At 39.6% G+C, this 23,709-nt stretch overlaps 1 protein-coding gene across 6 annotated transcripts in view; it reads left to right on the plus strand.

The window, feature by feature from the left end:
• The window catches only part of SYNE3 (spectrin repeat containing nuclear envelope family member 3), an 86,398-nt gene that overhangs the window by 50,500 nt on the left and 12,189 nt on the right, over nucleotides 1–23,709 (plus strand). For all 6 annotated transcript variants that reach the window (XM_040602381.1, XM_040602380.1, XM_040602384.1 and 3 more), the window contains 8 exons: nucleotides 87–230; nucleotides 1,210–1,344; nucleotides 2,316–2,477; nucleotides 3,198–3,361; nucleotides 4,299–4,428; nucleotides 4,600–4,755; nucleotides 5,431–5,580; nucleotides 6,928–6,966. In XM_040602381.1, coding sequence (XP_040458315.1) covers nucleotides 87–230; nucleotides 1,210–1,344; nucleotides 2,316–2,477; nucleotides 3,198–3,361; nucleotides 4,299–4,428; nucleotides 4,600–4,755; nucleotides 5,431–5,580; nucleotides 6,928–6,966 — 1,080 coding nt within the window. The remainder of the gene's footprint in view (nucleotides 1–86; nucleotides 231–1,209; nucleotides 1,345–2,315; nucleotides 2,478–3,197; nucleotides 3,362–4,298; nucleotides 4,429–4,599; nucleotides 4,756–5,430; nucleotides 5,581–6,927; nucleotides 6,967–23,709) is intronic.

Raw genomic sequence — 23,709 nt, forward strand, 5'->3', positions numbered from 1 at the left:
TCTGAGTATGAACTAGACATTGACAAAAGATAATGCCAAGGGATATATGTTAAATGCTGGAATCTTTTTCTTCTCTCTCTGTCTAGAACTTGATATCGCAACATAAGGATTTTGACGCTGGTTTCACACCTTTGCAGAAGAAATTATCTGCCATTAAAGCCAAATTAGATCTAGAGAGGGAACCACGGCCTGACCTCTTGGGTAAGAAGACACAACTTCAGAGACTCCAGGTACATTACACTAATGTTTGACCGTGATATCCTTAGTTAACTGTGGTCCTGTTTTGTTCATAATTTATCAACATTAGGAATTCAGTACCTTGTCCCCTCAATTGATTGTATATTAGATAATTTCATTTGGTCCACTTCATATCATGGAGTAAATGAAATCAAAGCAATGCAGCTGAAGAAATGGCAACTGAGCTTGAGAGAAGGAGCAAGCAGCTGAAAGCTGTTGGTGCCACACCTTCTTGGGCTAGTTTTACTGCTAAAGAAAATTTATCCTGATACTTCCCACTAGGAGTGAAACTGCACAAGATGACTTGAGCCAATCTAACTCCCTTCAAAAGCAGGGACTTCCCATTGTCCCACCACCTGCGTCCCATCCTGCTCTTTCGTCACTGCTTTGACATGTGCTGGATTTACTTCACAGGCTGATTGAGCTGGCCAAGATAAGAAAAAAGTAACAGAAAAAGATGATAATTTTCCACTTGGTTAGTGTTTGAACTGATTCAGCAAACGGTTCAACATGCAGTAAAGCCTGCTCAAGGCAAGCAGTGAGACTACATAGCTGGGAGAGGGGAGAGAAGAGCAGGGGGGCAAGAGAGAGGGGCTGAGACTCTTCCTTTTTGCCATGGTGACCTACAGTGATACCTATATAAGCTGTATGGTGCCACTTCACCCTTGGTGACCACAGGGGTGTTGTCACCATAGTTTTCTTTATAGTACTTAGCTGATTATACTATGTCTCCTCTGGCAGCTTCTCAGCAACTTACCTTCTTTGTTATCAACTGGTAGCACGTAAGGACATCCAACCATTTCTTTTGGAAACATTTACTCCTAGACATCAAAACAATTAATTTTCTTAATGACAGTGATTGTTCCTGTTTTCTGTCCTCACACTGTTAAATGAAGCTTTAGTGTATGTTTTGTGGAAATCCATTCCATATCTAGCACATCACCCATACGGAATCTGTCTTTACCTCTGCAGATGATCCAAGATGACTTGGCAGAGCTTGCAATTCAAATGGAGGACGTAGAGAAGCTTGTTCAGTCAAATACAACACACAGACATGAAATGAACCAACTTTCATCTGACTCTCAGGCTCTGAAGAGATCATTGGAGGTAACATATGGAAAAGTTTTTAGTTGCTTGAGGAATTGTCAGTTGCCACTATTTAAAAACGTTTAAAAACATCTTTGAGATTGTAAGCTTTAAGTGACACGTATTTTCATTTCAGGGGAAGAAGGCATAGAATTTTTATGACTTTGACAACTTCTTCCAGGATTGTCTGACTATCTGTAGTGTGATTTCCTTTTGAAATAGGATACCATCCACACAGATTTTATAATTATATTAATTTCTGGAGTGGGCCTGAAATTTCTGACCAAAAGACCTCATAATTATATTATCATGGAAGTGCTTGGTGGTCTTCACAGATTCCTGCATAGTGTTTTTGTACCAAACCATCTCGGTTTTTATAGCTTTGTAACCTAAAAGTTAATGAGAGAAAAGTGTTGCAATTGCCTAAGTACTTGTTTTGACCTGAGGCATTTTGTAGCTTGTAAACATAGCTATAAAAGGACCTTCCAAAGTAGTCTAAGAAGAAGAGCTTTATAAAATTACCTTAGTTATGCAGGTCACCGTAAAAATACATATGATATTTTGTTACCCTAATATACGCTGTGGAATTCTAGTTTCAGTCTCAATAATCCTATTTATTGCTGAACTGGCCTTTTGGAAGAAAAAAAAAGTGTACAGTCAGTTCTGCTTGAGGGAGTGTAAGATGTATTTAATATTGACTGGGGTGTAAAAAATCCAAACATATTCTTTATTCTGTTTCAGCTGAAAATGAAGGGAGCTATTCTAATACGTAATGCCCCCCACCCTTCATGTGGCTGAATTCAGGTCTGCACGAGCTTGTAGATGTTTTCTATGCAACTGATGCTAAAGGACAAAGTTCTTTTGTGTCTCACTGACAGTTGCTTTTTTCCTTGTTGCCCATTGATTCTGTGCCAGAAGTCACAGTGTTTGATCCAGTAATAAAACTGCTTTTTGTATGTGTTTAGTTGCTGATATACTTTTGTCATTTGTAGATGATGATACAGCAGAGTGAAGAGCGTATTCAGAAGCATTGGGCATATAATGACAAACTCTCAGACCTTCAGCAGTGGATTTCAGCAACCACGGAGAAGATTGTCTCCTACCAGGATGCTGATGGAGAGCAGAACACTGAGGGCAGGGTGGCAGACCTTGAGGTGAGAAAAGCATCTTATTGTAAGATGTTAATTAGTCACTTTGCAGCATTCAGACATTAAGGACAGGGGTTTTCTGGTGAGGGTTTCCCAACTGGGAAGAACAATGATGGTTTGTTCCTCCTGTGATAACTGTTTGGTTGCTGCTCCATCCCTGCTTTGTCCTGTGTTGTGGGCTGTGGAGCTAGGTAAAAGACAAGAACAGTGAGAAATGGCTAAGAGTTGTTGAGATGGATAAAGTATTACCAAAGGACAGGCAGTTTTAAGAAGAGCTCTTCCTGCCAGGGCCATCCCTCTGGACAATACTTATCTTTGCCTGCATGCGGCCGTCGATACATTGAACGTTATTACCCTGTTAGCTAACCTTATGCTGTGTTGAACTGAGCTGTGCCACAGCTACTAGCTTTTCCCTGTGTAGCAGTATTTTGCACGCTAGGTTCACTCTGGCAGGTTACTTCAGCTGAAAGTTTTGGCCTTCATACAGGAGACAAAGATATCTCATGGGAAGGCTACAGAAGGGGTGCGTTGACAGCTTGTGCCCTTTACGTTTTGCCATCAGCTCTTTTACCTATGTTGGCTCTTTGCAAGAATCCACAGCATTTTTTTTTCTGGCTAGTGCTAACAGAACCAGCATAGTCCTGGACTGAACATGGCCTTCATTCTGATACAGCCTGTGCTTTACCCAGGATACCTAGAAGTAACTGTAAGGGCTGTATCTTTCAGAGATGGCTAGCTGAACTTCCAGATAAGGAGATCCAGCTGTACCTGGTGGAAGCTCATGGCCAGCTGGTCATGGAGAATTCTTCTCCAGAGGAGACTGCCCATGTCCAGGCAGAGCTGGATCAGCTGGAGGAGTCATGGAGATCACTGAAGGAGATGTCAGCTGCGTAAGTGTTTATGTACATCTTCCTCTTGTCCCTTCAAGGAGATGCTCTTTACTGTGCTTTAGACTGACCAGACACACTTAATGCTTTATGCTGTGTGCTGTGGAAGTGGACAGCTAGGTTACAATGCTATGAGCAAGAAGAGATTTTATTAATTGTTTGTAAGCTGGAAATCGTTACTTTCAAGAAAACATTTTAGAGAACCTGGAGACCAGAGCAGTCTATGAAGTTTCCTTTACCTCATGCTTGGAGTAGGCAGTGTCTCCGTAGGATCTGGCTCACCCTTGCGCTACCAGTCCATGTCAGAGGAAACAGGACTGAGTGACTTCTGTTCTGCCTCACCTTCCTGTTCTCCTTGCTGTCTGAGCTGGAGATGCCTCCAAGGAGGCTATATCTGCACTGGAGATTTGTGCCTTTTGCAAACCCGCAAGGGTATAAACTGAGCTAAAATCCTCTCTCAGCTGGCAAATGTGGACTTATTTTGCCTTCACTACGCAGTGTCAAACTGCTGCTCATATTTTCTGGTCTGTATTAAAATTTAATACCGTGCTACATGTGTGAATATATTCATACATAGTGTCACAACAGGCATAAAAATGGAATGACTAAATTGAGGAAGGCTTGATTATACTGCCTGCTGTTACCAGACAGGAAGGTATATTGTCAAGGTAGTGGGTTCTTTAGTCCCTCACTCCCCTGAATAAAGAAAACAAAACACTTGGAAATGTTAGAACTAGAGGACTGGTACTGCTTTGACTTACTTACTTTGTTAAAAAGCTGTTGGAAATAACTTTAATAGTAATAATGCTATTAATAGTAATAATAGTATAGTAATAAGAGTGCTGTTTCACCAGAGGTGTCCCCATAGCCCCACTCAAAAGTGGATGTCTCATCATTAAATGTTTTACTGCACTGATGTCTCTGGCTTTGTGTTTTCAAGTCTTCTTAAAAAGTGGAAGATAAATATACCAGTGGCTGGTAAGAAGAAGAAGAAAATAGCATTTGTGGACAACAGACTGATATCTGGACCTGCCTTCCCTCTTTTAGATGCAGATCCCAACCATAAGCAGGTAAGAGGGAGACTATTATCTGTCTTCATATCAGCTATACAGGAACAATTTTATTGGCTTCATCTGATACTATAAATTACAAAGTTGGAGGTTAAGATCTTGCAATTAGGACTCGAGAGGAAACATCTGACATAACAGTAATGCTTTTGTTCCCATTGTCCTGTAACCTAGGAGAAGACAGGAGAAGGGCAAAATACAAGCAGCGACTTGAAGCTCCTACACGACTTTGAAGAGTGGTTGCAAGGAGAAAACACCAAACTGACCAAAATTCTTGCTGTGACTTCATCTTCTGAAGAGGAAATTAAGGCACGCCAGAGCAAACTGGAGGTTAGTTTTCAGGAGATGAAGGTGGAAAGAAGTTTGCAATAAGTGCAAATTCTTACAGAATTAAAAACCAAAACCAAACAAAACCCAAAAACCCACACATCCCCCAACCACCTAACAACCCCTCTCCCCCCTCCCCAAAAAACCAACAAACACAATAATGCCCTTCCTCTCAAAACCTCAGAAAACCCTCCAACGCTACACCATCTGCTTTAGGAGACTCTAGAGTAGATGAAGCTAAGGAATTTAGGACAAGTATTTCACCCCTTCTATAAGAAAGGTCTGCCAGAGCTGGAGTGGTAGAAGGGAAGGGAGCATCCTGGCTGTAGCTGTTGGATTGGCCATTTTCAGTGTAGTATGGTAAAGGTGTTCATGAAAAGAAACTGATTAAAATCAGTGTCTGGTATGTGGCCTCACTCCTGTTGAATATAGCCAGATGCAATGACAACAGATGCTGTAAGAAATTAAACTAACAGAAATATCTGAGGCTACAGGAGTCCTGCAGATGAGTGGACCCTTTTACATCATTTCAGGCCAAAAAAGCAATAACAAAAATAAATGCACTATTTCAGAATACCCAGTAGTTTGATTTAGTGCCACTGTTCTTTCAAATGCTAGATTTAAAAAGTTGGGCTTTCTTGAATTCTGAGTTGCTGCTGATCTTGTCTTTGCCTGCAGGATCTTCAGTCTCATGTGCCTGATGGCCAGCGTCTTTTTGAGGATCTTTTTCATCTTCAACCTGTCATTGGAAATTCTGAAGATTTGGAGGACCTGCATTACCGATGGATGCTCTACAGATCTAAACTGAAAGAGTCCATGAGTTCACCGGTAGGTGACAGCACTCAATTCACAGTTGCAGATTTCTGCCATTGCTCTTTTAGGTTGCTTCACACTGCTAGTCATAATTCAACAGTATATGTGTGTGTGTGTTTGCTTTATTAAAGCCTTCCTTAGTAAATGCCACCAAAGACAGAACAGACATAACCATGTGTTTATAAATATAAGCACAAATATTCTTGTATTAAACTAAGAGTTGTGTGCTATCTTTTTGCCTTTGTAAGCAATGCTCAGGATATTTCTCAAAATAGAAGGTTCAAAACAGGACAACAATTGGCTGTTGTCAAAGATGCACGCAGTTGGGGACTGTGAGATGTTGGGGTATATGACTATTTTGGATATACACCTAGTTCTGGGCACATGGATTTCTAGGTTTTTGCCCTTTTTTCACACCATGTTCTCCACTGAGTTACTTTTTGAACAGTTCCTACAGTAATAATATATTCACTGTTTGTTATTTGTGTCTCCTGCTGTGAGACAGAGTGATCAGAATAGGAACTGACTGAAAGTAACTGCACAGGAAGACCTAGTCCTTTTGGAAACTGTCTTTACAGGCTAAGGATTTAGAATTAAATAAAGAGGAGGTAACTTAATGAATTAACAAAATGATTAAGTTACTAAGTTGTTATATGCAAGACATGCTAAAGATGGCAGAATTCATCCTTGTATATAAAATATGCCAGGGCATGCTAAAGATATTTCCATGTTATTAACATAAACATACATAATTTTTTGATTAATTAGTTTTATAGCTTAAGTACTTACATTATGTGTTCAACTTCAAGATACAATAATAGAGGATTAGACTTTACAAGGGTGCATTTGGCACTTTCTGTATGCAAGTGCTTTGGAAGGTATCTAAACTTGTACACCTAAAATATGCAGCATCTGGAAATTTTCTGCTTTGGGAAACCCTTGTCTTCAAATCCAAAGCTTACTTAGAATACAAATCCTTTAAAGTGCATGGAAGGTAAGATGACATCTATTAATGAAGAGCATATTTATAAGAATTGTTTGCCGTTGATTGTAATGAGTTATGCTTAGTTGACCAAAACCTTGTGTAAGCATAAATGTAGTCAACAGGTGTCAGTAAAGTCAAAGCTATTGCTGGGAGAACTGCTCATCTGATTCAAATGGTCAAGAACCCGAAGGCATTTCAGCTTTCTGCCTCATGTGTGTTAAAAAGCTCATTTAAAAAAATCTCCAGCTGGTTCACTCTATCCAGGTGACCATGAATTTGAGAAAAACATCCCCTGTGAGGTGAATATTCATTTATAGGCTCCACTGGGATCTTAAGTTCATGCTTGCTTTTTTTTTTTTTTTTTTTTTTTTAAACAGAGTCCTGGATATTTGGAAGAACCAGACAGATTCAGAAAGGTATGACATTTTCCTGTCATTAAGGTGAAAATTGTTTGATCAGAAATTTTGTAGACAATTATTTTAATTTAAACTTTTCTAGAGATTCTTGAGATTAATTTATTTATTAAGAGCCTCTCTTAAAGAAGAAGTTTATTTTCTCCAGATTTTAAAAGGAAAAATATTACAGAGTTTTTACTCTTGAGCTATTCTTACTGTATCTCTAGAAGCTAAATATCTATCTCCATTTTTCAAAAGAGACTAAGGAAGAGCCCAAATATCTCTCTAAAGGATTTAGCGGTCATGTGCCTAAAAGAATTTTGAACATGGGACTTCTAATTCTTTAGACACTTCTGAAAAATTGCTTTAGATCATTCAGCCTGCCTGCTTTCTAATGCAGAAAACCAGAGAAAGTCAAGAGATTCGTCTAATGTTATTAGACTAAATCCTTGTTCTAAGCAGCAGAATTCCTCCTGTGAAGGATTTTCTTTTGAAAGTGATGACATAAAAACAGAAGCAGTACAAGAGGCGATAAGGAGAAGCTTAAAGAAAACAAAATGCTGCCAGGTTCTTATTAAACCCAAGCAGCATTTGTGATCCCGTTTTCATAAAGGCAGCAAGTTTTTCTGTTGACCTGAGCCGCGTCGAACCGCATCTTTTCTCTCTGTCACAATTTGCTTTGTTTATAGACACTGTTAGCTTCTACTTTGTACTGTCATCTTACTTCTGCTTGTTTTCAGAAGGAATAGAATAAGGCTTTATTTGCCCAACACAAAGTAGATTGAAGGAATATCATATTTCAGGAACATAATCACATAATCATCTTAAGCTAAATCAACCACTTGATTTCTCCTGTTGCAACACCTCTTTAGAAGAGGCCAGTGCAGTACTGCACACTTCCAGTATGGCCAGAAATCAAGACTTTCCTCATTCCAATGAGATATTCCTCTGGTACTTAAATGTGGAGAAGCATCTCCAATATTATTCCCCAGTGAAATACTGACCAGTTTAAGGTAGCTTTCACACATCACCTGAATAGTTTTGGCCACAGTTCAGCCTTCCTGAAAACCCCCGAAGAGTTTCTGTTCTTGCCTGTCTGGCTCAGCATTAATTGTTCAGTACTGCTGGTCATCCAGTAAGGTCACCAGAATTTTTCAGGCTGGAAAACCAATATGACATTTTAACACCTTGTGTAGAGGAAGTCAAATATTTACTAGTGCTGCTTTTCCCTAGAAGAGGCCTAAAGGGATATTCCAGAAGACCAACCAAGGAATTCTCTGCTTTTATATAATTTGATTGGCTCAAGTTTTTTGTAGGGGAAAACAAAACAAAAGCTTTAGGCATAAGCACATCTCCACTGCACAATTAGATAACATTTTTTAATTCATCTGTCCCACCTGCCTCGGGGTGGCTGGTATTTATTCCTCCATAACTTCTCCAAAGGAGACTAAAGTCTTCAGTTAATTTTCAAGGATACTGGAATACCATAAAGGCACGTAGAAAAGGTTTGTCAATTTGGCTTACAGCAAAATTACAAAAAAAGCATTCTGTGAGTTTTTAATAGCTACTGAACACAAACAGAGAAGCAGCCTGGCGTGGTAAGGAAGGAGGAACTGAAATATCTCATAAACATGATGGAAATGGCTCCCATTGAGCCAACAATTGACTTGCAGTTTCCCTTCAGCCAGTACAACGTGTTGCAGTAACTTACACCTTGCACACTTCAGTGTAATTTTCCTGACTTCAGAGCATTCGCTCTGTATTTAAACAGTGTTACTACAATGAGAATCCAAGTGTTGTAAGCAGAGGTGTCTTTTTTTTGATTCGGGCTAAGGATTTTAACAGGATGTGAGCCTGTGTTGCCTTAAGATTGTTGCGCATCACTTAAGACAACCAGAAAATAATGTTAATCACTTTTGGGTGTATTGCTGTTTAGGCTGAGAGAAGAGGAAAAGCAAATCAACTGCAGAATTCATGGCTTTGCATTTTATTTTAAATTCAGATTTAACACCTAAATTGTGGCTAGAAATTAAAGAAAGATTAGGCAAAATATTTTTGTATGTTTTGAATATCCTTTCCATGGTAAGGGAAACCAACTACCCTGAGAGAATGGCTGATCTCAGGAGTTCGTATCTGCAGAAAGTACACATGATTGGAGGCTGCATCACTGTACTTGCAACATCCAGTGAGTGTGCATGGACTGGAATCAGGTTATCTCTAATTTTTCAGCTCCCTCATGCTTTTGGGTCACTCAGAATCAGCAGAGGTGGCAGAATTTCAAGCTGTTTTTGGTCTGATCTCTGCTTTCTACAACAGGAGGTCCCCAGTGACTCTGCATGTCTCTCTTGTTTGAACTTGAGTATTTTGCAGCAGCAGCAGCAGCAGATCAACCTGGAGAATGGGAAGGCCCGGGTGTAGCCAGTCTCATTCCAGTGTCTTCTGGTTTTATTCCATTTATAGCCTGCGTGGCCAAATATTGGGCAGAATAGAGCCTGCTCCATGTATAGTAATATGCTTTTTTTCTGATCATTCATCCTTTGCTGAGGACGTACCTCTAGCCACTGGTGCCCTTAAGAGCAGTACAGGCTGAAGATTGCAATGCGAGTGACTTCTTGTTGACTAACAAAAAACAGTTGCAGGAAATTGCACTGGCTGCAGTGAATTTTTAGCAGGTGCCAGTGACAGGTCAGTGTAGATGGATATTTCTGTAGGGCACCTAGCACACCCAAGAATATAATCAAGCAAATGCTCAATAATAACTATGACAAATGTTACTTTCAAAATTTGGCTCCTAGCTACCTGAAAATATTCCATGAACATTCTTAACATAAATAGGAAGTCAAAGGCTCATTATTTACAGGTCTAGGTAGCGCTGTTTATTTTCTCCGGTGCTCAGAGTAATTGTACTTCCTTGCTAAACAAATGATTCTGGCTGCATTGTTTGTACAAACAAAATAATTAGGATTCATTACATCAGTGGTCAGCTAATTGCTTCCTTTGAGATTCTGCTAAGAGTAATCTCCTGTAACACACAGACAGAGGAACGTGTAATTTAATCTTATTTAGAGACACCATTGATCTGGAGTCAATCAAATTAATGCAGTCATTCAAGAAACTGTGTAAAGCAAGAGCTGCCACAGCTTGCCAGAAAGAAAACAGTAATGTACTCTGCTCTGCCCAAATGCAGATGTGACAGGAATTCTTCATGGCAGAAAGTCACGTTACAGAAATGCGCAGCATCATGTGTTCATGCCTGTGTTAGTGGCACCTCTCTACTGAAAGTATGAGGCCCACTTGTTTTCCTGGAGTCTTGCTGGCTGTTAACCACTTGAAATCTTTAGTACAATTACAGTCTTATAAAATGGAAAAGACTCATTAAAAGGTATCTTTCCCTCTGTTTTCAATATTTCTTTTATAGATAGGGAGAATATAACTCCATATTTTTTTCATCACTGCCTGTAAGCCTGCACCTATCTGCATTAGGAATTATACTGTGACACAAACACAGGAAGAAGGGCATCTTACCGTTAAAAATTAGCAGATAGACTTATTTTCCCTCAGCAGTGATGTTTACTCAGAAAGGAAGCTTAGGCAAAAAAAAAAAAAAAAAAGGTGAATAATCCTGACTGCCTTTTCCTAACTGACCCACTGTTAAGTATGCTGTGCCAGACAGCATCACCCCCTTCCTTCTCCAGCAGGCCCACCAGCTCCCTTCGCATTACTGCACCTGTAACACTGCCTGCCTGGCTGCTCTTATTTCTGTAGGGTTCATGTGTTTACCAATCTGCATTACAGCTTTCCCAAATGCTAGAAAAGAAGGACTCTGTCTTTTATCTGGTTCTGCCACTTCTGTGTTTTGCTGATGCTCTCCCTCTACAGTGGTGCTGGTGCAAGATGGAGAAGACATCTTGCTTCCCATGACACCTGGTTCTTACTTTCTGTTAATGTTAACATGGTATTAACTAGGTATGTGGTTGGTGGTCCCTGCTTTCTGTGTTGAAAAGATGTGTCCTTTAGTAGCCTACCATCTGAAGTATTTGCATATTTTCACCAAGGAGATACCTTAGAATTATTTTGTCAGCAGATATAATTTTACCTCCGAACTGAAAGGTAGCAAGACAGAGATTTGTTGACCAATAGCAGAATGAAACCAGTTTCCAGTACGTACTTGAAAAACGTTTGTAACAGTACTGTAAAAAGCACAGTAGGAAAAAATATTGTAACCAATAACTCAAATGGTATATTTATTAGTTTTTTTAAAAGTAAGCCATCACATTTTAAAATTATTTAAATAATGTGGAAATAATGTTCAAATTATGTATGGTGACTACTGAAGTCTAAGAAAAGTTTAATCCCGACTTGAGAGAAATCACTGGTAAAGCAGATAGAAAAATACATTGGTGATGTGATAAACCAGCTTTTCATATCAGTAGCTTCTTCTACAGGTTCCAGAACATGTCTTTATTTCAGTTTTTATTCTTTCTAAGCCAAATTTAATTAGTTTATTTCAAATTGCAAGGCTGAGTGGAAGTTGGAAATTGGGAGAAGTTGTTTTACTTCTCTGCCTTCCTGAATAAATGTTGAACACTAATGTCTCCTACTAAATTTCAGATACATTGACTGAAATGTTACCCAGCTACTATCTGCTGATAACTCTCCTTCTAAAAATAGCACAGCATTGCTCTTAAGTACAAAATATATTTATTGGGATAAATTGTATTACTAATGAGTGTATTTAAAACTGGTGGAGTATTTCTGTGTTTTCAATTTAATTCAATTAGATTTAATGAGGAGCTCAGCCTCTCACAGCTGCTCACTCCATCTGCCCCTGCAGTGGGATGGGGGAGAATCAGAAAGGTAAAAGTGAGAGAACTCATGTGTTGAGATAAAAACAGTTTAAATAAAAAAAGGGAACAAAATAAAACCAAGAAAAACATAGTGATGCAAAAAACCCCAGTGGCTCACCACCAGCAAACCGAGCCCAGCCAGTCCCCGAGCAATGGTAGCTCTGGTAAAACTCCGCCCCGATTTTTATTGCTGAGCACAAGGTCATATGGTCTGGAATATCCCTTTGGTCAGTTGGGGTCAGCTGTCCTGGCTGTGTCCCCTCCCAACTTTTTGGGCACCTCCAGCCTGCTTGCTGGTGTGAGAAGCAGAAAAGACCTTGACACTGTGTACGCACTGCTCAGCCAGAACTGAAACATCAGGGTGTTATCGACACTGTTGTCATCACAAATCCAAAACGTAGCCCCATACAAGCTACTCTTGAAGAAAGCTAACTCTATCCAGCCAAAACTAGCTCAACTGGTTTGAAAACCTCTTACCCTGTTCTGAGCCTTTTGCAAATACTTCACTTGTGATACTTTAGAAACTAAGTGTAACTCGCAGCCTGCTGTTGGATATGAAAATGTGCTTCAAAATTACCTCACTGGAAGTTTGACCTTCCATAATCTTATAACATGGAACTAAGATAATTTTAGCAACCCATGCCACTTTACTAATCTTCCACAATGCTTCCTAACTTTTATCACATATCAAACACTTTCCAGACAGAAATTCGTTTCCACTACTTTATGTGCTGAAGATGGGATGAAACCAGGGACTTTCTCTGCTTGCTTAGGCCTGGAGAATTATAGAAATCTGCTACTTTAACAGATCAGGCTGTAGCCCTTGTCCTGTGGCATGCTTCTCCTGAAAGCATGTAATGTTGTATATGCACACAGAAGCTAACCTTTATAAATCCGTTTGTGTCACAGTAGCATATGGCACAGTACTTAGTTGTAAGTGACTTTGCAGCACAAATTCTGAAATATCTGCCATATGTGACTACTGAAACCTCAGATACAAAGTGTCTTTGCCTTGTTTTCTGTTTCTTTTAAATGAACCCTTCATCAAAGATTCTAGCTTATCATCCAGCTGTGTTGAGGTACTCCGGAATCTCTCCTAAGGGAGAAAACAAAGCCTATAATTTGCCTGTATACTTACTTATTTATGTACATACACTTAGGCTCTTCAGAATTGAAAAGAATGTTAAGGTTGCAAAGTCAAGCAATCTGAAGATAGAAAATGTCGGAGCTAAAATTGCTTGTGTGACCTCAGTTAACCTCCCTTCAGCAGATCCATTCTGGTAGCTCTTCATGGGATGGAGGATGATAAGCAGAGGGCTCAAAGGGGTTCCAGCCATCCTTACTCATTCCTCACCGCCGGTTGCCTAGCCTGGGTGGTGTTTGCATTTAGGAAAGTACAGTTCTGAATTTGGTGCAGAGGCCACATAAACTCTGATCAACAGTATCCAACTCTTAGTTCCTGCTGTGGTCCTTGGGAATGGAGCCACAGCTTTGCCCAAGAGCATGTTGGACACTCAGTTCTGTGGAGACAGCAGTATGCAACTCCCCCAAATTATTCTCCTCTTGAAAAGACCAGCTGTGATTTGCAATATGTTGCTTATCTTAGAGAGGGATGCTCAGGGCTCTGAGTTGAGAACTGATGAGGAGTCCAGCTCCAAACTCTCACACTCTGCTTTGACTTGAGAGAGCAGCCTGTGCTCCCCCTGGAACTGATCTTTTCTTGTTGGCAATAACCTGCCTCTGTGAGTGGCAACTGAACTAGTACCCAGTGGGATCTCTAGTGACAGAAACCCAAGGCCTCTCAGAGACAAAATATCACTGATAAGGCAACTACTCTATGAAAAAAAGTGATGGTGCTTGATGATGGCATGCTGCTATTCAGAGTGAAAGGAACGTATGGTAAGCTGCTGTTGCAGCCTTCCCGGCAGCTCTGTTTATTCTCAGAGGAATAATGAAGTGGTAAAATTCATACCCGTGGAGGTGACCCTTTCCAAGGCCTATGTTTTCTTCCTATTACAATGTACTTCCTCTGTCCCTATGGTTATAGTTTAAGCTCATTATGTTGTGATTTTCTCACTGTGGAGGCAGGCCTGGATTCATCCTGTCTAAGCATTTAATTCAAGTTTACGAAATCATGCATGGTGCAAAGCGTGTAGGTGGGGGTTGACTCTCCATCTCTTCCGCAAGAAAGAACTAGAAGCCAGGTTCAAGGCTAACACGAAGGATTTGTGATTTATGCCAGTTGGCTAACCTGTGGAACTCCTTGCTAAAGCATATTGAGGTGTTCCTCTATTCTGTATAGGTTCAAGGAGAAACTGGACAAGTATCTGGCAGACAGATTCACTGAGTGTTAACTAGATGGATGAGCCACATCAGGCTCAGGGAACTGCCTGAGCTGAAGGGAGTTGGAAGCTGAGAATGTTAAGGAGAAATTATTTATGCTTGCCTTAGTACTTATGCATCTGTGCTGATCGCTGTAGAATATAGAATACTTGGGCTGGATACAGCACTGACATGAAGTGACACGGCTGTTGGTATATTTGTCTGTATAGTGTCTGTAGGACACTAGGGCATTGATGCCTTTATCCGTGGGGAGAGCAGGAGTTTTCAGGCAGCAGCACACTTCCCAGGATAGTGTCTTGGTGAAATGCTGTAAGAGGAATAAATCCAGACTAAATCTTTTTTCTCTGCTGGGTCACTGATTCTGTGGTGCAGGTATGATTTTTGTCAGGCATGCTGGTGACATACAAGCAGCAGCAAAAACCCATTAATGAGGACAGTGTAAGATGCTATATTCCTCTGTTCCCTCAAATAGCTAGATGAACTGTGTGTTTTCATAATGTCCTGGAATATGGTCAAAAGCAAACCAGGGAGTGCACTGGTTTTTAATAAAACACTTCAGCAACGTACACAGGAATACTATATAGCAAGTTCTAAAGTGCTTTTCTGCTGTTTCCCATCCAAGTGATTTTTCACAGTGCATTTGATAAGGAGTTATTAACTGCAAGCAGATTTAAGTGCTGAGGACTCCCTAGATCTAAACCGACGCTTGTCATTCAAACGCCCCAACATGAATCAAGTACAAAGGTGAATGTTCACAGCATTTTGTAACAAGCATGCATTTAGCATTACACAAAACACAGCCATCCATCCCTTGACAGACCTTGCTTGTCCTGGTATTTTGAGGAAGAAAGGAGGAGGACATTTATCATTGATGTTGAACTTTAAAAGTATATTTTCTTTTTAAATATCAAACTATTTCTTTTCTGTGTGTGTTTCAAAAATGTCTCTGACACTTTGGCTCCGTACCCAGGTATTCCAGCTGTTATTCTAAGACGGTGGAAATTAAGTTCTGTTCACTTCACTGGAGCTTGGCCAGTTCTCTTCAGAGGAAGATTTGATTTCAGAATGTTTTGTGGGGCCTAGATCAGACACACACACTGCAGGCACTGTGGGTACTGGGTAGTAGCTGTACTGGGGCCAGTAGCTGGCGTGACTGGGGAAGGGGAATTCCACTGCATAGCAAAGGTTGTGTTTCCCACGTTTGATCTCATATGGAAATGAAATGTTCAAACTGTCTTTTGCAAAGATGGAACTGTGTCAGACTGTCCTTTTCTAACCCAGAATGATGTGCTAAAGGGTTGGGAGTGAGGTCCTGACTCCAAGTAGACTCGTATAGCCCTGATCACTCTGAGCCCAGCAGAACAGAGGTTTGAACCTTGGCTTCCTGAATTCCCTGGTGCCATAGTCTCGGGTCAGCACAGCCTGAAAGCATCTCTCTCTCACAGCACAGACCTAAAAACACACCTTGACTTAGTAAAATTGAAGTGCTGCTTTTTCCACACTCGGAGGGGGAATTGGTGCCCAAAACCTTCCCGGCTTTTTCCAACTGTATCATCTCTGGTATTAAAAGTTACAATATCTTCTTCAAAATTTTCTGTCCTTTAACTATAACACCTCTAACAAAAAAAAAAAATCAAAAATCATATCACCAATTGTTCCAGCAAACACAAAGCAACAGAACTCATGTAGGTTTCATGTGCACAAGAACCTGGGCGTTTAAGTAATGAATCCATTTGTGAGGGTAGCTGCTGAACATCATGAATAAGTAGTTCCCAATCCTGACTTTATTTAGTTGTCTCTGTGCATAATCCTGCCACAGACACTGAAGTTAATGGTAGATCTCCCATGGATTTCAGTGTGTGCAGGTTGGGGTCCTCATATATTAAGGGCTTATCATTGCAAATTTGCTGAAAGCACCAAGCCCTCACAGCTCCTGTGTGCCTCATCTTCAGTCCTGCAGAGACATCTTAATACCATGTTTGTGATAGCAGAGTCATTGCCATGGCAACAAATGGAGTCAGAAATACAAGATTCTGACCTTGCTGTGTGATCAAACAAAACAGAGAAGCTAGGCAGCAAAGGCAAAAGTTCATCAAACACAAATGCCTATAAACCCAGCAAGCACGTGGGAGAGAAGCAGCAGATAAAGACGAAATATTTCTCCTTTTCTGAAGTTCTTCCCCCAGGCAAAGGTCCATCCACAGATTTTTCTAATGCTAGTGTTACCGAAATCTCGGAATGAAGAACTTATCGACACCAATGTGATGTAGATAAGCAGACACTTCTTTATTAACGGCCGGGTGCGTGAGCGAGTCCTCTCGCGATCAACGCACGCCAGGTCCCAAAAGCAGATTCCATATATAGAGCTTATTCATACATATTCATTAATTATTCATGCATAATCATAACATTTCCCAGAAATCATTAACATATTCTCCTCCCATATCCGATTCTGCGCAATAAAGCTTAGAAAGGTCCAGAAATGGGTCTGGGGTACCATTTGGGTAGGTGGTATATGAGTCGGTGGTCGCGATCTCCCCCTGCCGGAATTACCTTTTACTAAAGTTCACAGTTTCTTGGCAGGTAACTACAAGCTGTTCCAGTCGACTCTCCCCAGTTCCCATTAATCCTACATTCTGACATCTCAATATACTTTCTTTATACAGAAGACTAGTTAGATACAAGGAAACCTTTCAAACCCTAAATTATTACTTAAGCTTCAACAATGATTCCAACCCATTCTTCTGGCCTTAGTACAAAATGTATAAAGGGTCTCACAACTACTTTTACTAAATAATCATCTTCCTATATTTCTATTCTATAAAATAACTCTATAAAATCAGATAATCAAACCAATAAAATCAATTGATCTCAACTCTTTAACAAATCGACAACATTTCCCCCCTTTGAAAGTGTTGAAAATCATTATTTCAATACTTTCACACTATTTACATGTCATTTGTTTCAACATATTTTGGTGGTGGGCTGTGTCTTGGTGGACTAGTAGGCACTTCTCTCATAATCATACGATTGACAGCAATTCTATTGATAAACTGTTTTTTCAAACATGCATATACTAACATGATCATCAAAAAGACAATTAATAACAAAAACAAAGTTTTGATTATGGATTATATCCAAGAGCTCAAGTTCCATCCTAATTTATTAAAAAAATTTTCCAAGCCAATCTTCCGACATATCCTTTTAAATATTTTCAATTTCTTTTTCAATTTTTCCCAATAGGTCCAGATCATGTTCCACATCCTGAGTGACATTTGGAATGTGGATACAACAGTGGTCCAGTTTATCCTTGAGATATCCACACACTCCATGTTCTTTAAGTAGGAGCATATCTAGTGCCATTCTATTTTGTAAAGTCATTCTGGAAGTCGCTTGTAATTGCATGTTCAATTCCTTAAACCCCTTTTTAGTAACGTTTGCTAATTTTTCCACTTGACCAGTTAACTTATAAAGCCATGCTCTGTTCCTATATGATGCTATAGGATTTAAAAGTGATTCAAGTGCCCAACCAATTTTCACTCCTGTAGAGGGTTCATTTCAAATATCATCATTTATCTCAGATCTCTTTATTCGTTTAGATTCTAAATTCTCTAAGGATCCTTTAAATGGTGATTTCTTCCAAATCGGACACAATGTTGGCATGCCTAAGGTAATTTGTTTCACTTTACCATCTAATGGTAAATGAGTTGTCCAGGTTCCATCACTCAATGCCCAAACTAAATGTCCTGGACTTCAAATAGTAGTTTTACTACAACTAAACGAAGTTCCTTTCCTAACTGTAAAAGTGCTGGTCAAATTGAGAGTGTTCTTAAGACCTCGACAAAAACAACCATATTTCAAAGCAGCGGCCAGCGGAGGAATTCTTTGGATTACTAAGTCTGCATTACTGCAATCATACACTTTTTCACATTTCCACCATGGCACTACTTTATTTTCCTTCTCTCCCAATATAGTTGACTTATTATCTACCCAGGGTAATACTAAAAAAACCCTTTCCATCCTAGGTAAAACACTAAAAATTTATTGCCATATACTGAAAATGGGAAAATATGGACATAGACCATATAGAGTCCCGTTGTTCTACTAATTGGATACCTTGGCCAGTTTTATTACACTTTCATTTCATGATACTTCTGCTCACATTGGTTTTAAGTTGTTCATCATAAGAACACCATCCCACAGTCTTAAATCTCCCTATTTTGGTAAAAACATGATTTAACAATTTTTCACAATCCGTCAGACTACCTGGAGTTTTCCACTGTTTTTAGTGACTTTCACTTGCTCATACCATTGAGTCACTGGCCTCTGTTCACAATAATTGGTTTCATATTTATGTTCCAGGTTAGTCAAATTCATAGCTAAAATTCTGCATGGAATAGATTCACCTACTCCCCTCGGTATTGGCAAACAAGCAGTGATCTGCATGACATTTTATAAATTGGTAAATTCTTTAGTCAATCCTACCAACAAATTTTCCTCTGCCATTTGTTTGGGAATGTCAATCACTTGTTCTGTTTCTATTTGTCTTTTGTTCCTGTCCACCAAGCCAGCCCATGATCCCACCAACATTACCAACCAAAAAAATCCAAAACCCAATCATAACCTGATAAAAAAATTAGACATGTTTCAAAATCAATTTTTAAGTCTCTGGGTCACGATTAGCAATCTTCCACGGAGTAGATGCTTTCTTCACGATGCTTTCTTCACTCAAGTATAATATATCCAAGCATCCGATTCTGCAATTTTGATAGCTGTAAAAGTGGTTAGCAGTATCTGGGAAAGTCCTCTCCAGTGCTCCTGCAAAGGTTCAGAGGTCCAAGTCTTCACATAGACATAGTCTCCTAGTTAGAAATCATGCACTAAATTTTTCAGGGGTAAAGGTCTATTCCAAATTACTACACTCCAAATCACAGCTATAATTTTCCTTTAAAAAAACAAATAGTTATATACATCCTGGCTTCCTTTTACATGTATGTTTGGATTTGGTTCTAGAAACTCATATGGTTTTCCATATAACAATTCATAAAGACTGACTGAGGTTCCACTCTTTGGCTGTACCCTGATTCATAATAATGCCAATGTAAGTGCCTAAGGCCACTTTAGACTGGTTTCTTGACAAATTTTACTCATTTGTCATTTCAAAGTTTGATTCATCCTCTCCACTTTCCCACTAGACTGTGGTCTCCAAGAGGCATGTAAATCCCAATTAATACCTAATGCTTTGCTAACACTTTGAACTACTTCAGCAACAAAGCGTGGACCTCTGTCAAAAAAAATTCCAATAGGAACTCCAAATCTCGGAATTATTTCCTGTAATAACCACTTCACCACTTCTTTTGCTTGTGTAGTGCGACAGCGAAGGGCTTCTGGCCACCCTGTAAAAGTATCAACCCCTACCAGAATGTACCGATACCCATTTTGTCTGGGTAATTCTGAAAAATCTACTTGCCAATAATCTCCAGATTCTACACCAGATTTCAGTCTACCCATTTGAACCTTTTTCTTAATCATTGGATTATTTTTCAAACATACCTCACACTTTACAGTTATCATTTTAGCTATTCCCAACATTTTAACTGATACCACTTGTTTTCGTAAAGATGTTACTAAAGCTTCTGCCCCCCAATGACATTCTTGGTGTTTTACTTGAATTATCTCTCTCATTAAAAGAGGGGGAATTACTACCTGTCCATTAAGAGTTTTCCACCATCCAGCTAAGTTTTTCTTAGCATTTAATAACTGACCTAATTTGTCATCTTCCTCTAAATATTTCGGTTTTTCCCTAAGAAGGGTTACTGTTTTAGAAGGAATTCTTGCCATTTGCGATATTTGTCTCTTTGCTACTTTCTTTGCTGTTTTATCAGCTAAATTATTTCCAATTATTATTTTTATATTTCCAATCTGATGTGCTTTACAGTGCATGATTGCTACTTGATCTGTTTTTTAACTGCTTGCAATAATTGTAAAATTTCTGTTTGATGCTTAATGTTTGATCCTTGAGAGGACAATAACCCTCTCTCTTTCCACAAGGCTCCATGGACATGCACTACCCCAAAGGCATATTTTGAGTCAGTCCAGATATTTACTTTCTTGTCTTTGCTAAGCTCTAAGGCCCGGATTAGGGCGATGAGTTCTGCTTTTTGTGCTGATGTGGTACTCGCCAATGTTCCTGCTTCTACAACTCTGGTGTCTGTTGTTACCGCATATCCGGCGTATCGGACTCCTTGTTCCATAAAGCTGCTTCCGTCAGTATACAATTCCCAGTCTGGTTGCTCCAATGGTACATCTTTCAAATCCTCACGACTGGAATAAACATACTCGATGGTAGCCAAACAATCATGTTCTAGTTGTCCTTCTTCCTGTACAGAACTTAAAAATACTGCAGGATTTACCAGGTTAGTCGTTTTTAGAATCACATCATCTTGTTCAGTCAATACTACCTGGTACTTCATCATTCGGCTGGGGGACAGCCAATGTCCCCCCTTCTGTTCTAGGACAGTTATCACCATGTGTGGGACATAGACTGTTATTGTTCTTCCCAAAGTCAATTTCCGAGCTTCTTGTATGAGCATTACTGTTGCGGCTACTGCTCGAAGGCAGTTTGGCCACCCTTTACTCACTGTGTCCAGTTGTTTAGAGAAGTATCCGACTGGTCGTTTCCAGCTTCCCATCTTCTGGGTTAGTACTCCCAGTGCCAGGTGTTGCCTTTCATGAACAAACAACTGGAAATCTTTGGTTAGATCCGGCAGTCCCAAAGCAGATGCAGACATTAAGGCACGTTTCAATTCTACAAAAGCCTTTTGTTGTTATAGGCCCCATACAAATGGAAAATTCTTTTGGGCCTCATAGAGTGGTTTAGCTATTAGCCCATAGTTCATAATCCAAAGGCGACACCACCCAGTCATTCCCAGAAATGCTCTGAGTTCATGAATATTTCTCGGCTCAGGTATACCACAAATAGCTTCTTTGCGATCTTTTCCTAATTGCCATTGTCCTTTTGAAATCTCAAAGCCCAGATATATCACAGTCTGGCAGGCTATCTGGGCTTTCTTCCTGGATACTTTGTATCCATTTAGTCCCAGGAAATTCAAGAGATCAATAGTCACCTGTATACAGGTAAGTCTTTCTTCTGCAGCAATCGATATGTCATCCACATATTGTAATAGTAAATGCCCAGGTCTTGATTTATCCTGTTTCCAGATTTCAAGTTCTTTAGCTAATTGATTTCCAAAAATAGTTGGACTGTTTTTAAATCCTTGGGGTAATCTAGTCCATGTCAACTGCATCTTTCGCCCAGTTTGAGGATTTTCCCATTCAAAAGCAAAAAGTTTTCTGCTTTCTTTTTCCAAAGGTATACAAAAGAAAGCATCTTTTAAATCAAGCACTGTAAACCACTGATAAGTCTCCCTTAACGCTGTTAACAGTGTATAAGGGTTTGCTACTACAAGATAAATATCCCTAACTATTTGATATACTGCTCTCAAGTCTTGCACCAGCCTATATTCACCCGAAGGTTTTCTGGCTGGTAAAATAGGAGTATTATACTCAGATTCACATTCTTCCAAAATTTCATACTCCAAAAATTTATCAATCAATTTCTTCAATTCCTGTCTCACTTCCAGTTTGATTGGATATTGTTTAATTCTCACTGTTCCTGCGCCTTCCTTCAAATCTCTTTTAACCGGTTCTGCTAGTTTCGTTTTGCCAAGAATATCTGTCTCCCATACAGTAGGGATCACTGCCAAATCCACCTCCGGTGGAATTTCTTGTTTTACTTTTTCTTATATCATCAAGATTTCTCCTGTTTTTGACTCAGATATTTTCAAGAGAAGTTCTCCTTCGTCAAAAACAATCTGTGCATTTAATTTAGATAACAAATCTCTTCCTAAAAAGGGTATCAGACATTCTGGTACATACAAAAATTCATATATAATTATCTTATTTCCAAATTTCAAATCCAGGGGTTACAAAAATGGCCTGGTTTTGTTCCAGTTTTTCCTTTACAAATATTTAATAAAAAAATGTCGCTCCTATATCCACTCCCAACCTTACAATTTAAACAACATTTTTTTTTCCACTTTCTTATTATCAAAAGTTATAGCCATTACAAAATTATCTCTAATAGTTAGCTTACATTCATCCTGCCAATCCTTTCTTTGTCTTAAATAAAAAAAAATCCACATCTGACATTTTATTCCATTTCCCTTCTCTTTTACAATACAGCATTAACTGCAAAATAGTGTTATAATTCAGTGTCCCCTTCATGGGCCACTTTTCCTGATCATCCAATATATACAAAGACCACCAATTATTACAATACTCAAATTATTACAATACTCAATCATCTGGCTTTTCGACAAATCCTCATACAAATCTCCCCAGTGTGTCAACAAACATCCTAATAGAAAATTTTTCAGGATTTTGTCATTTACAACAAGATTACCCATGCTTTTACTTTTAAACAACTGAGTTAACTTAGTTGCCATGGTATAATTACTCACAGTACAATACACAATTATTCAACTCTGTCACTCCGATCCGCGGATCCACACTCCACACTCGCTTTCGTTCTCAATTATACGTCTCACCCTTACAGCCACACTCACACTTTCCAACAGTTACTTTAAACAAACATATAACACAATATTATACCCCTTAATTTTCTTCTTAATACACAAACACAAAACCACAAACACAAAAACTTCTAACTTTTTGTTAGAGGCACTACCTTAGAGAACACTATAGCATATAGTTTCTCTTGTTTCCACTTTTGTCCAACCCTGCAATAGCTTTCGCTTATGTCTTACGGGCAGACGCCTAGGCTTCCACATACACAAGGATCCTTTTAGTCCAACCCTGCGCAGCTTTCGCCGCGTCTGACAGGCAGACTCCTAGTCCTACCCTGCGCAGGTCTTTCACTGCGACTGACAGGTAGACTTACTCAGTGGGACTCCAACCCACTGGTGGGACTCTAACCCACTCCTTACCATACACTTATTATAGTGGGACTCCCCCCCACTTTCTCTAGTGCACTTACTTACTTACTTTAGTGGGACTCTCACCCACTTACTACAATTAAAAAAAAGAAGTGTCTTACCAAATATCCAGGGAACGTCGCGAAGAGCCTTACGGATCGGGGATCGATGGGTATCCCCGAGAAATCCTCGGTGCCGGCTGGAACCGATCAGGTCCCCGACTCCTCCGGTCTCCTTCAGCGAGGTCCCACCTGGGTCGCCAAAACTGTTACCGAAATCTCGGAATGAAGAACTTATCGACACCAATGTGATGTAGATAAGCAGACACTTCTTTATTAACGGCCGGGTGCGTGAGCGAGTCCTCTCGCGATCAACGCACGCCAGGTCCCAAAAGCAGATTCCATATATAGAGCTTATTCATACATATTCATTAATTATTCATGCATAATCATAACATTTCCCAGAAATCATTAACATATTCTCCTCCCATATCCGATTCTGCGCAATAAAGCTTAGAAAGGTCCAGAAATGGGTCTGGGGTACCATTTGGGTAGGTGGTATATGAGTCGGTGGTCGCG

The sequence above is a fragment of the Falco naumanni genome, chromosome 7 (assembly GCF_017639655.2).
Source record: "Falco naumanni isolate bFalNau1 chromosome 7, bFalNau1.pat, whole genome shotgun sequence".
Taxonomy (NCBI): domain Eukaryota; kingdom Metazoa; phylum Chordata; class Aves; order Falconiformes; family Falconidae; genus Falco; species Falco naumanni.